The following is a 14,736-nucleotide window of genomic DNA, read 5'->3' as shown; positions in this document are numbered from 1 at the left end:
AGATACAGAGAAATGAGCTGATGAGCCTAGATACCTAATGTAATGATGTTCAAAGAGAGAATGCTCCAACCAGAGGCAAGCAGCCCAGACAAGTTCCTTGTTCACAAAGATAGTTAAGATGGGCCACTTCTGCAACGCTTGAAAGTATCCAGAAATAGCCTCCCTTCCACTACCAAATATGACATTCAGGGGTCCCCATTTTCCTCCTGGCTCTTTGCACTTGGCACAGGCAGAGAGAGAGAGACGGACTCCTGGCAACTCCTGCATACTTGACATAGGAAAATTAAAGAAAGCAGGAGTGCTCTGCTGAAGGGCAGATCCCGCTCGACAGTGGAAAGTGTGAGTGTTGAATAATTCAGCTTGTGCTGCTCTGACTCGGCGACGGGGAGCAGAGAGAGAAAACAGCAAATGCTGCCCTGCTCAAGAGCAAAGCATCTTGGCTTCACAAGCCAGCCTGTTCTGCCTCTATTTCGGGGTTTCTGGTTGAAACGGCTCCTGCGAGCAGTGGGGAGCCAAGAAGCTTGCGTGGGCTTCAGAAGCACTTAAGAGAATTACTCGTCCAAATGTGTAACTTGGCTTTTCATTTCAGTGAATTATCATGTTCCTCTGAAAACGCCACCACCGCTCCTGAGGCTGTACGGTGGGACTCCCTGACATTGGGAGGCATCCTCCCAGTCCTACGATGGATTCCACGTTGAACCATCAGAGTTTAATGTTTGCACAGAGGCAAGGAAATGCAAAAGTGGAAGGGCTCCATTTACAGTTAATGATGATACTTTGCAGTGCTATCAAAAAAAAAGAAGAAGAGAGAGAGTTATACCTTTTAAGGCCCCTTACAGACGTGGCTTGTTCTTATGTTCTTATGATGCATGTCCTTAAATTCAGATTGGGGACGTCACCATTTTAAAAAGTGAGTTCCCAGCCAGAACCTCCTTCAGGCTCTGATTCTGGAACACCATGGCACAGGAGGAGGAGAGAATACCTCCCTATAATGGCATGGGGGTGTTAGTTGCCCTCACACATACATACCCAACTTCCAGCCACAAGCATTTTGGGAAGAGAGGGGAAACTCCACATACAGGGGGGCAGGAGCGGGGCGGGGATGTTGACTGCCCTTTACCTTCAATGGTTTACAACAGAACTGTTACCATTTCTTCTTGGTTTCCCTGCTTATTCCAACTGTTGTTACTACTCAGCAGCTATGATCTGGTGGTAGCAACCCCCACACTCCGAGGAGGACTGTTGTCTTTCAGCTCATGACTACAGGTTAGAGTTATCTAAAATGGTATTCAAATTAAGAAAACCTGGACCAATGTATTTTGTAATGGTTAAACAGCTATAACACATACTTACAATGCATTAGGGAGATTTTTGGCACATTCTAGATGTTGTGGGATAAAGAAAGTATGGGCAGTGGGGAAAAAGCATGCCATGCCTGGGGATCCATGGGGAAAGCGAGGGAGGCCAGCTGCACTGCCTGATTGGGAATAGTTTCTACAGCCTGTTTCACAGCAGCATGAACTACCTAGATGTATTCTACTTGGAAAGGACACTGTAGCCTACTGAAAATCTGTGATTTGGAGGGTTGCTAGGGCAAATTTCCTTTCAGCCACAAACTCATAATAAGCTCTCCAAGCTTCACTTCCCTATCTACAAGGAGGGGACAATAGTACTAGTCCACATTACAGAGCTGTTCAAATATTTTAATAGTGCTTTGAACACACTGAAAACACTATTTAATAATTTAATAAATATCCCCTCTGAACTTTTGGTTTTCTCATACGTTGGTTGAACTCAAAACTTCATGCTAGCTTTACAGTATACACTCTGACCATTTATGCATGCACTACTTACACCGCAACTGTTTGCTTCACAGTGGGATTTTCCTGTGGGATTTTTTGTTTACATAGGGATTACCCTCCTGTGAAATGTCCCTAGCCGAGCCAATCTGCCTTTTTGCCCGCCCACAGCTTCCTTGTTTCTGTGCAACCTTCATTTGGGAGATTGCCTGTCCTTTTTTGCTGCCATCTTTGGTTTAGTGTTAGTGTGCTAGAACATGTCAATGTCACTGGATAAACTCTCGGGGGGGGTGGGGGAGCCCTTCTGATTCTAAACTGTTGCCCTGGAGAGCAAAGAGGTCAAAACCTTCCTCTCATATTGCTCTCCCAGCACTGGTATTCAAAAGTTTATTACCTCTGGATGTAGAGATTCCTTTTAGTCACCATGGCTAGCAAACATTAATGGGTCTCTTCAAAATAAATTTGTTTTTGGGAACACAAGAAATTGTCACATGAAAGAAACCAGCCAGACACTTCTGGAAAGCTCATATGCAGAGAGCAGTGGAGACCTCAATCTTTGTTTTTTGTTCCTTGCACCTGGTAGTGAAAGGGATACATCCCTTGAACGCAGATGTTGTTTTTAGCTGTTACAATCAAATGCCATAGACCTATAAAACATGTCATCCTCGCATGTAAAGACCAAGTCTCCACCAGTCACTTGATACATTTAAAAAGTCCAACAGATCTATTAAAGGCCTGGCCTAATACATCTTCAATCAGTAGGACCAAAAAGACTGGGACACACACTCCAGGCCTAGATTACAGGCAGCCCATAATCCCCACTGCAGAAAATGCTTCTGCTCACTTCCACGGTCTGGCCCAATGCAAGGAATTATTGATGGACTGTGGCTGTTTCCGCACAGCCCAATAACAGCGCCCCAGGGATGGTGAAAACTGTCTTGAGATTTTAATACTGTTGCGTTATTTACGTTTTTATTTTTGTGGGCTTTATTTTACTTTTTTATTTATGGTTGGTCACCTTGGGCATTTATTTTGACAAAAAGGCAGCCTATAAATAAATTCCTCTCAGCAATAGAACCAGGACAAAGACCAGGACAGGAAATAATAGAAGGCCTGAATCAATTTTCTAGGCAAGCCTAAAGCAAACTCTAAAGGATCTTAGGCCCAACTGGAGAGAAATGCAGCTTGTGTTGGAGGGGGGGGGGGGGGGGGGCCTAAAAACCCCTGACTTCTGTAAAATGATACAATGACGCTCTGCTGCCAGAAGCAGAGCAACAGTGCTAACATGCCGGTGATTATTCATGTGGACAGACCCAACTTGAGCAAGCCATTCTCTTTCTGAATAAGACCTCAATGAAATTTCACAAAATTTCACTAACCCACTTTAGGTCTGACTTTAACTGCCAGTAACCAGACCCCTTAAAGTAATAACTTGTCCCAGGTGCAAATAAGCTTGAGAACTGCAGGGCATACACCTTCCCAGAGAAAGAAGGGAAGAACAAGAAATGGCGGAACTGCAATGAAGTAGGGGGAGAAAATCTAGCAAGATACAACAGCTTTATTATTACGTCCAAGTGAGCTAGTGCCGTCTCCTCAAATTTTTGGATCTTTCTTCTCATGCCCATTGAAACTCGAGGCCAATGGATGGGAGGGAACGGGGATGTCAGCTCAGGGCAACAGCACGCGTCGCAGTTCCTGGCTAGAAGTGACGGGCAATGAGCAAGTGAAGTTTTCACAGAGATAGCAAGTGGCTTTTCCACCTTTCTTCTCCAGAGAAGAGAGGAAGGGAAGGTGATGGTACAGAAATCCTGTGCTGTCCCCATCTGCAAGAATCAGTACCTGAAACAAAAACAAAAAAACAACAAATGGAAAAACAGGTTACAGACAAGGAAGAGGTAAGTTCCAAACTGCTCCCTTTTCAAAACTCTACGGATCAGACTGTGATGTCCAGGTAAGTACTGCAGACACAAGGCCAAGCTGGCTGCTGATTTTTGTTTCCCACTTTCCCCTGCTGCCTGTGCCATGACTTGCTTCCTTGGACCATCTGAGATAACTTTCTGAAGCATTTTCCAACTTCTCACTGGTCACTTCTGAAATAGCACATCTTAGTCCCCATGATCTCCACCTGTGGCACACTGTAAGCGCATCCATTACCCTGTTAAGAATGTTTGGGAATGAAGGGCCGTGCCACTCTGCGGGCATTTCAACGGGACAATTTTCAGATCCTTTCCACTCTTAAGTCCTGAAAACACGTGAAAAGAGACTCTTTGAACAATCAGCAGCTCTTCCCTCCTCTGCTGTCAGCGCTGGGAAACTCATAATGTAAACAGCACAACAGTCTCCGTCAGCATGCTGGGCTAGCATTGGGGCAGCGCATCTCGTTTCTCCCACAGAAAAATCCACTGTGTCACTTGTCCCCTGCGTAAGGTCCTCAGGGCTGTTAAGCCCAGATCCAAGGTGACACCCTTGATATATGCAAGGGAACCTGAGGGGAGAGACTGCTGTTCAGGAGGACAAACTGGAAATCGGCCTCTGGAATAACCAGCAGACCTGGTAGTGTAAACAAGCCCACAGTGCCCCCTAGTTCAGCATCTGTGGAGGGGAAGTTTTGAGTGTGAGGAGAGGAGCAGACCGTGACTCAGTCAAGCAAAAAGCTCTTTGCGTCAAATCTCTGCCTCTCATGATTTGGGACTGAACGCCGTGGAGCAATTTTGGGGACGGGAGTCCATTCCCCCCCTCCCACCTACTCCATCCTCTTACCTCCTTCTCCCCTTCAGCCCCATCTGTGCCACAACTAAGCTGTGATCAACAGAATCATGCTGTTGCCACCCCCGCTTGCCCAGCAGGCTTCAAGCACGCTGCTCTAATTGAACTCAAGCTGCATTAATCACTTTTACAGCATTCCAGCTTCCTACAGGCTGGACTCAAGGGCCGAAGCTCAGGCGAGCCCCAAGTTCTAGCCAGCACTGATGGCAGATTGCCACAAGATCAGGCCACGAGTGGGGTGCCGAGCTGGGGTCAGGGGTTAAAGAGCCTTCCTCAGACAGCGGGGCAAGTTTGACCTAGGATGTGTTTCTCTCTCCTACTGCAGACATGGAGGCTCCCAAGGAGAGAGCAGCTTCACTACACAGCGGGAATGGAGGTGGTACAAAACAAGGGACACAGGAGCCAAACCAGACTCTAAGGCTGCCAAGAACTCAGTCCTCCAAGGGAATTCTCCAGAGGGAAACAAAACAACTGTAATGTGTGTGTGTGTTTTTGTCCTCCACCTCTATGGAATGTCTGGGCACAAAACTTTTTCCACGAGATTTTTCTCATTCACTCAAAATGCCCTTGTTACTTCTCATACTGCTTCGCCTGCAGAAGAAACAGTAGCAAAATATCAGTGGCTATTCACGCAGACAGTCAAGGGCCAGGCAGACGCTTGCGTGTGAAGACATTATACAGCTGGACACAGTAAATGACCAACAGGGACTTAAACACTGTATTAATGTTCTGGACTGTTCACACATTTCTTTAAGGCATCCAGATTGACAGATGTCAGAGAGAGGATATCAGGCTAACTAGCTTAGCAAAGATAAGAAGAACGCAAGGCAGACCAATACAGCATCTAGTCCAGACGCTCCCCCCCACACACACACAGTCTTACAAAATTGATATCCGGCCCTCACAAGGGTCACCAAGGCAGCTAACATATTAAAACATACATGATTTTAAAATTAACCCCCTAAAACCACGCACATCGTTAAAACAATTTAAAACAGAGCAAAAAGAGACACAAAGACATACCAACAGAAATTAATGGTATTGGTCAGGAAGATCACTGAGGAAAGGCCAAACAAAACCAAGAAGTGTGCAGCTGCTAGCACATGAGGACAACAGAACTGGACAGGTGAATCTTTCTGGGGAAAGTGTTACAGAGTTTTGGTGCCATGACCAAGAAGGCCCTCTCCCAGCTTGCTGCTTACTTAAGGTGACACCCTTCAGAAGATGGGGGCACTGGAAACAGGACCTCCAAAGATAACTGCAGGGGTTGGGCAGGTTCATCTTGTTTCCAGAAGACGTCAGTCAGGAAATGTCTCTCGGAAACCCACAAGCAGGCAGAAGGCAAGGGACTACCCTCCACTGCATGCCGCCAGCACCTGCATGCCGCCTTTGAACCTGAAGATTCAATTTAGCTATTAAAGCTAAAAGAATGATTCCCCAGCAGCAAAGGTTTTTATTTAAAAATGTGTTGTCTCACTCTCAGGATCTGCCCTGTGCCAATTCTCCCAGTCCCTCCAAAATGCACTCAGTATTTCATGGAGAGACTAAGGATAACCAAGAGCAACAGCCTGTTTCCACCGGTAGATGGCAAATGCCTTTCCACGCTGTCTGTGGCGCAGCATCCCGTTCCCAGGATCTACGGCCACGTGACTGTGTCACTATTTTACAAAGATGGTTTTAAATAAGCTCCGATGTGACTCTAACATGGAGGTCTTCACAGTGGCCAATGGGTGAGCCACAAACCTAGATGGGAATGGTGGAAGCTTTCAGGGCATGTGTGCACCAGGACTGCCCGTGCCTCACCACTACTGTCTAAATAAGAGCAAAACTCTTATCATTGTACTGCTCCCCGGTGAGCAACGGAGAAGAGCATGCCCTCGGAGTCTGTGTCCTACCCTGCTTTTAGAGTGGAACTGGTCAGCACCCCTGCTGAACACTCACTTCCATCTGCCATCCACGTGCTTCGGTAAACAGCTCCCCATCTGTTCCCTTCCCTCTGAAGCATCCTGCCCCCACACACATTCTCAGTCTGCTCAACCCTTGCCTGTTTCTCTACTGGCACCGTTAACTTTGAACGTTCCCTCCCTTCCCCTTCATCCTGTCCCTTCAGTTCTGCATGCACTGGAACTGAGTGACGCCTGGCTGCATCTCTAAACATCCTTCCCCTTGCGCGAGCCTATCCGTGGCAGGACAGCCTCCTTTTTGATATGTTGACAGACTCACCCCACCTGGGGAAACATCTGACCCCCTCCGCTCCACTCCACTCCACTCCCCCCCCCGCCCCACTCCATACACAGTCCCTATCAGGGCCTTGGAGGTGTTTTCCAGGGCAGATCCAAAGGTGCTGTGATTTCTTATGCAGAGGCACTGGGTCACCCCCATTAGCAATGCTCTAATCGTGGCTGAGAAATGAATGGCTGCAGCCCTAATTAATTTTTACAATGCAGAGATTATTATTAGCTCCCCTGAGTTCTGGGCATTAAGGGAAAGCGCGCAGGGAGGAAGTCTGTCAAAAGCAAGGATCATCTACCTTCATCCAGGGTGTAAAAGAGGAAAGGCAAAACTAAAATCAGAGCGGATAGAAAATACAAGTGCTCCTGTCAGCACAGAACAAAGGGCAGCTCTCTGGCTGGTTTACAGGAGAAGGGGGAAAGGGGACCAGAACCGGTGGCACCGTCCTTATCACTCACCGCCTACAAAAACAAGACCACCAGCTCTGTAAAGGTGCCTGTGTAAGAGTGCGAGATAAATGTCTCGTTCATTGCCATGCAATGCGTTATAGAAAAAGCGGGCACCCATAAGGCCCATCATGCAGTGAAACAGCATTCTTTCCTTCTCTATACTAATAGCCTGGGAAAAAGTTGACGGGTCTAGAACTGGGATGCCTGCATATCAACCGTTGGTTCCCTTTCCTACTGAGGCTGATCAGGGGAGCGTTTTCCAGAGGCAGCATTCCTATCACAAGCCACAATCTTCCTTCCTGGAAGTCAGGTGATACCAGAGGACTAGTCTGATTCTACTGGCTAATACGGACCTTCCAGAGCTTCTGCCTTCCTTCCCTCTGGACACCCCCAACACCTTCAATTTTGCGCTTGCGAATTCCTTCATGCCTGCCATGCCTGCTCACCAGAGCCACCTGACCATGCAAATCCCCTTCTCATTCAACCACAAGTGCCATATAGCACACAAATCTGTTCATGAGTATCAACACTGTCTGCACATCATCTTTTGATCCCCACAAATCAATCACTGCTCACCTAAACAAGCAGCTTTGCTCTGTCCCAGTAAACAGCAGCTGCATAAATCAGTTTCGCTCAATATTTAACAGCTCAATGAAGCTGTTCAGGAAAGCAAAAATCAGTTGATGTAACTCCAACACTCGTCAATGACGCACCCAGAAAATGTGCCGCAAACACCATCCCCCGTTGTTGATTTCTACTACTTCCCTCAAAAAAAAATCCTTCCCCACCCTCGTCCATACACTGACACTGCCATCCTAAGCAGAATTACTCCCTTCTAAACCCACTGATTTCAATGGGTCGATTCTGGTCAGGATAGTTGTATTGTATTGTATTATTCTATTTGTATACCGCCCTCTCCCGAAGGGCTTAGGGTGGTGAACAACAACAGTATAATACCAAACATCAGTAATCATAACATCAAGCAAAAATCAATAAACATAGCATCAATAAACATAGGACCCCACCCCCTGCAGGTGTTTCCAATGGGGTGGGTGGGGAAGGTCTCTCACTCCTTCCCATGGGCAGCAAGGAGCAGCTCATCAGGTGGACTTCTGCTTTATTCTGGTCAGGATATAGTTCTACTGGTTTTCTCCTTTTCCCCTAGGTTGTGCTGTTACTAACATCATCAACATTTTTGTTAGAGCCAGTTCCCCGTTCCTCCTCGATCCCGGCCTTCAGGGTCCTTCTCAAGGCACAAGCGACTTAACTCACTCCAACACCAAAGTCAACACGAGGAGCCTACAATAGCCAGAAAGACTTTCAGTAGGACTCTCAGCATCCTTTAAAGCAGAGGTGGCCAACCTATGGTGCTCCAGAAGTTCATGGACTACAATTCCCATCAGCCCCTGCCAACAATTGGCCATGCTGGCAGTGGCTGACAGGAATTGTAGTCCATGAACATCTGGAGCACCATAGGTTGGCCACCCCTGCTTTAAAGAGACTCCTGATAATGCATGTACACACAGCTGCCAATCTCCAAGTGGGGCCTGGTTGCCTCTCAGAGCTTCAGCTGGACTCCAGATTACAGAGATCACTTCCCTTGGAGAAAATGGCTGTTTTGGAGGGTGGGATCTAAGGCACTATATGCAGATGACATCCTCCCCCTCTCCAAATCCAGCCTCCCCAGGCTCCATCCCCAACCTCCAGGAATTTCCTAAAGGGCAGTTAGCAATACTTGTACGTGGCCTCATTAGGACAGATAACCAGCCCCTTGTCTATACGTCCATTTTTCTTCCTTGCCTCGCTTTCTGCCAGACTCTCTCGCTGGCTTTATCTAGAATTCCAGGAGTGATTAATTACCAATTCATGTCCAATCCGAACTTCATTAATTCATTTTTTGCAGCCTCCCTAAGGTCCTCTTGGTCAGGCTGAATAAAGGCAAGTCTTTAACACTCAGCGGACAAAGGAGATCATGAAATCCTTCATAATCACCCTGTGGCTATTAGCAGGGCAGGGAGTAATACACCAGAAAGCAAACTCTCCTTTTTACCAGAGCCGGAAGAAAGAGCAACACGAGAGAGAACCCTTTAAGTTTGTGGCAGAGTGCGAAGAGAGAGGGAAGAGGAAACCCACTACTTCACTGCCACAAATCATGCTCTCCCAGCAGCATTGGACAAATGTGAAGCAGCAGCTGTATTCTGGAGACATGAAACTGAGCGGGGGACCAGTCCAAGATGGCCGTCTGGCAAATGAGCGGTTAACAAAAATACCGGGGGAGGGGGGGGGGGATTATCTGCAACATGAAGTCAGTTCTGCAGAGACCAGACTGGTGCAATGGTTAAGAACAATGGACTCTAAACTGGAGAACAGGAATTCATTCCCCACTCCTCCACAAGAACAGTGGACTCTTATTTGTGAACTGGATTTGTTTCCCTACTCCTCCACATGAAGCCTGCTGGGTGGCCTTGGGCTAGTTAGAGTTCTTTCAGAACACTTTCAGCCCCACCTACCTCACAAGATGTGTATTGTGGGAAGAAGAACGGAAGGAGTTTGTAAGCAACTTTGAGTCTCCTTGCAGGAGAGAAAGGTGGGGTATAAATGCAGTATAAATCCAAACTCTTCTTCAAACATAGGGCTGGGATTGTGATGTGTGAAAATAACCTGGAAACCTTTTCTGAGGCAAGCCTTTAGAAATAGTTTCCTCTGTCCCTGATGGAATCTGTGGCCTGGTTTTATTGTTCCTTCAGCCATTACCTAGTGCTGGCTTTTCTGACACGGGACACCAAGTTACGTGCACAGACTAGAAAATGGCGTTCCTGGTCTTTGTAGTTTATGTGGTCATCTTCCACCTCTGAGGAGATCTGCGGGAAAGCAACCAAACAGAACTTTGTGTATCTTGCTCATGTTTGCAACCTTCACAAGGGTTCCTGCCTCAATAGACCTTATTATACTATTTTTCAGGCCATGACAACAGATGCTGGGGCAGAGATTTACCGTGCAGCTTTGTTGAAAGGCAGTCGCTTCTTATCTAAACCTACCAGCTTGGCACCCTCCTCAAGACCATCGGCAGTCATCTTTAGTGTGAGTGCAGGACTTTACTGGTGGTAGTATGAAACATACCTCACATGGAAACCTTCCTTTAACCATCTTTACCCCTTAGACTCTTTAAAAACAAAACTCTAGCCATCCACTGATTCTAAGGACTACTAGGTTAATATCTACACCAGTCTGCTGGCCCTGGATGACCAAGAGAAGCCTGGAGGCTATCAGGTTTGCATCACACAGACCCTACTTATGGCACAGATCTAGGAAGTGACATAACTCTAAGAAGAGCTTTAGGAACAGAAGTGTGTAAATTACTTATAGTAGTCCAAATCTCGAATGCTGACTACATCCCATATATAATCCTGTTTTATGCAGGTGAATTTTATTGATGTCAGGGGTGTCAAACTCACGGCCCTCCAAACGTTCATGACTACAACTACAATTCCCATCAGTTCCTCTCAACATGAGCATTGGCTATACTGGCAAGGGCTGATGGGAATTGTAGTTCATGAACAACTGGAGGGCTGCGAGTTTGACACCTGTGCGGTATGTGATTTAGTAGGTTCTCAAGGATCCTGGAAACAATATGAATCTGCTAACTGAAACTTTTGCTTTGTTTTTCCTTTCCTGAAGGAATGGCATGGAAGGAACCAATCCTTTATGCAGAGATTCTGGGGTTCAGTTTGGGGGGAGGGGGTTGCTGCAAAGCTGCTGCTCCTATAAATGTCCAGCAGGTGGTGACACTATGTCACAGATGCATTCAGCCAAAGGAAGAGTTGATCCCAGTGGCGCAGTTATGGGTTTCCAAAAGCTCCTGGGATTCACAGAATACCCTGAAAAGGAACTGATGTTCTGTTAGCTCCCTTTCCTTTCTTATTTCATGGAAGGCAAACTGACAAGGAGCTGCTGCCATCTGCCCAGCATCCCCGCCCTTCCCCCCTTCAGAACGCCTAACCACTGCTGTGACGCTTCAGCAAACAACCCTCTCTTTTAAAAAACAAACAAACCCAAAACATTCGCTGCTTTTCCTTCCAAAGCTCTTTGCTGCAGTTAGAAGAAATTGAATTAAACTGCGAGAATGGAATTTAATTTCCATGCTGTTTGATTTGATCATGCTCTCGTCTTCGTGCTTTCTCTGCTGCTGCATCATCTATCTGGGGTCCCTCCTGGAACGTGGAGAAGCTGCAAAGAACAAAAGCTGATACAGCTGTTGGAAAGAGAGTAATTTATTAACGCTGGCTCCCTGCTGCCAATGAGGGCTGCAAAGTGGGTCACTGCCTTTAATCCTTCCACAAGAAGGCAACGGGGAAGAGATGGAGCCAGAGCTGACAAGGGGGAGGCCGGAGTGCGAGCAGCAGCAGCAGCAGCAGCTCCAGCCTACAGAGCAGGGCACCGCAGGAACAAGACAGGGAAGGTGTCAGATGATTTAGCTCCTTGAAGCAAGCTGAGGAGATTTGCCACAAGGAGGGAGCAGCTGCTCCAGCCTCCACTTTCCTTACAGCCAAGCTCCTGAGGAGTGGTTTACATTACTCCCAGAAGGCCAGCTCAATTCACTCTCCTTCACTTTCCGGTCTTTCTCTTCCTGTACAGAACTCAAGGCGAGGAGACTTGGGGACTCTCCCATGACACTCTCAACAATCTCCTGAGGTAAATTAGGCTGAAGCAGCAAGGGAAATAATATAGGACTGGCCCAATATTCATAGGACCAGCTTGAATCTTTCATTAGGAATCAATTTGACCTGTCTGCAGGCTCTCAGGAGCTGGGGGCCAGATGTTGAGAAATGAAGCCCAATTCCAAGATCTGTGCCTTGAGGCAACCATCAAATTCCCATCCACACACTCTGAAAAGATATATGAAAAGCCTTTGGAACAGAGCACGGGCCTGTATAAGAATACCAGGACACTTAGATTTTGAGCCAAAGAGCCAGTTTAAATTCTACACCTGCTATGGGGAGGCCTCTGCACATTGCTTCAGTTGGGGGTACGATTACCCCGACAGCATCAATATATGTGGCTCTTAGTGACAAGCTTTTCAAGATGTGTTCATTTTTCCACAACAATCCATTTATGGGCAGGCCAGAAATCCTTCGGAATAGAATGCAACGCTCCTCGTCTTTTGGCTGCATGTTGCCCTCCTCAGAGATAACACCTCAGTCCAGATAATCACAACTTTCTCTCTCTCCCTCTCCTCCCCGCCCCCAGGATACATTTTGTCACATTTCCAAAGAAGCATGATATCAATCACAGGGAGGTTGGAGGAAGCCTAACAAATGTGACAGCTGCCAAGAGAGCCGGCTGTCACCCTGTTAGCTGGAGCGGTTGTGTCTGGGTGCTGCACTCAGATGGCCCCTGACTCTCCAGCCACATCGCTGCCCTGTGGGCAGAGATGTCAGAGGACCAAAGCTGTTCCCCAGCTCCACTCATTGTGGGACATGCAGCACTCTGCTGCCATCAAAAGTTGGAGACATTGATAGCAGCACCACGAGTCACCACAAACAGGACAAAAGAGAGAAAAGAACAGACCTGAGTCAAATTTTCAGCCTTCTCTCCTCAGAGAGCAATTAGAACTCATTGATCAGTAAACTCTAGGGCAGGGGTGGGCAATTATTTTTTTCCATGGGGCCGCATAAGAAACAGAAAATATTGTGGAGGGCCAGCCCAAAAGGCAGGGGGGCGAGGCGCTTTTGAAAGCCCCGCAGAAGCCGGCAGCCAAGGCAACTGGCTTCTGCGGGGCTTTCAAAGGCGCCTCGCTCCCCAGCACGGCAGGGGGGCCAGTCAGGGTCATCCGGCGGGCCGGATGTGGCCCGCGGGCCGTATAATGCCTAGGTCTGCTCTAGGGACTGGTTAAATACTCAAGGGGGCAGGAAAGGTCACCAGAGCACAGCAAGAAAGAGCCCCTCGCACCGAAGGTGTATGCCTACCAAAGACACGACAGTGACCCCCAAGAAGAATTGTACATGCAGGATTCCACGGTCTGAAGAATTTAGTAGCACTTACAGTTTGTTTAACTATTCCTCCTTAGCAGCAACCAAGTATGAGAGAACATCTTCAAAACAGTGGCAGTCTTTTAAAAAAAATAATAAAATGGCAGGCCAGGCTAAGTAAAACATCACAGGCAGAAAACGTACACTCAGATCAATCAAGCCAACAGATAATAACCACAAGAGGATGGGGGAGAAGAAGACAATCTGCCCCGAGCAGGTCTCTGGAGAGGCGGCATACCATTTTTTTCAAATGAAACAAGAAATAAATCAGTCACCCAGATGCAATTCTGCATGGTCAGGGTTCAATATCCACAGGGGGAAGACAAGAAGAGCACGTCCAAGGGCTTCAGTTCCCATCACTACTTTCCAGGTGGCTGCCAATCCGCAGACTGACCCCTGCTTGCCTGGGCCATTAGAGGCTGGTTCTCCTCCTGCAGGTGGGCAAAAAGCTCCAAGCATGGCCAAGCTCCCTAACCTCACAACCCACCCACTAACAGCCTCAAACTGGCACCCAGCCAGCTTTGCCAGAGCTGGCTCTACATCAAAAGCTATCATTCTTCATCGCTGTTGCATTCCAACCGTCTCCAACTGAACGCAGTGTGAAGGGCTGCCCTGTAGCTCTGCTGGGAAATGAAAACAGAAGCTTGTGCATTTTGTCCTTGGAGGTGACACGAACGGCCTAGAACCACACAACATGCAAAGGTTTCAGAAACATGAATTTCCAGTTCAAATACAGAGGCTCAAGTAGTGGGTGCCCTGACCTGGATGGTCCAGGCTAGCCTGATCTCATCATATACTGTAAGCTACACAGAGGGGTTGACCCTGGTTGGACTAGAGTCTTCCAGGGTCACTATGCAGAGTCTGGCAGTGACAAACCACCACTGTTCTGGGAGCAGCAGTGGCGTAGGAGGTTAAGAGCTCGTGTATCTAATCTGGAGGAACCGGGTTTGATTCTCCGCTCTGCCGCCTGAGCTGTGGAGGCTTATCTGGGGAATTCAGATTAGCCTGCACGCTCCCACACACGCCAGCTGGGTGACCTTGGGCTAGTCACAGCTTCTCGGAGCTCTCTCAGCCCCACCTATCTCACAGGGTGTTTGTTGTGAGGGGGGAAGGGAAAGGAGATTGTAAGCCCCTTTGAGTCTCATTACAGGAGAGGAAGGCGGGATATAAATCCAAACTCTTCTCCAAACTCTCTTCTTCTGACCTATCCATAAAATCAAGCAAAATCTTCCCTAGATCTAGCTTCCCTAGATGCCCAGCTTTCATTCAAACAAAATAAAGTTATAAATCCTGCAGGCAGAGTGAAGGACAGTTCCCTTTGAAGGCTAACAAATGAGAGTGCTACCTTGCTCCTCCCCACCCCCACCCCCCACCTGTCAAGAGCTCTCGCCTTCCTGCTTCCTTTGGCCTCCTACCACTTGCTACTGGGAAGTTAAAGAGAATGCTGAGAAATTCCAAATA

The 14,736-nt window shown here is 47.6% G+C and overlaps 1 protein-coding gene across 2 annotated transcripts in view; it reads right to left on the bottom strand.

Annotated features, from left to right (window-relative positions):
* Positions 1-3,339: 3,339 nt before the first annotated feature.
* SPATA20 (spermatogenesis associated 20) overlaps positions 3,340-14,736 on the bottom strand; it is a 48,101-nt gene continuing 36,704 nt past the window's right edge. For both annotated transcript variants that reach the window (XM_048487666.1, XM_048487667.1), the window contains exon 16: positions 3,340-3,638. In XM_048487666.1, the coding sequence (XP_048343623.1) occupies positions 3,468-3,638 (171 nt within the window). In that variant the 3' untranslated portion in view covers positions 3,340-3,467. The remainder of the gene's footprint in view (positions 3,639-14,736) is intronic.

Source organism: Sphaerodactylus townsendi, linkage group LG03, assembly GCF_021028975.2.
Source record: "Sphaerodactylus townsendi isolate TG3544 linkage group LG03, MPM_Stown_v2.3, whole genome shotgun sequence".
Lineage (NCBI taxonomy): Eukaryota > Metazoa > Chordata > Lepidosauria > Squamata > Sphaerodactylidae > Sphaerodactylus > Sphaerodactylus townsendi.
This window is presented reverse-complemented; position numbering and strand designations above follow the sequence as displayed.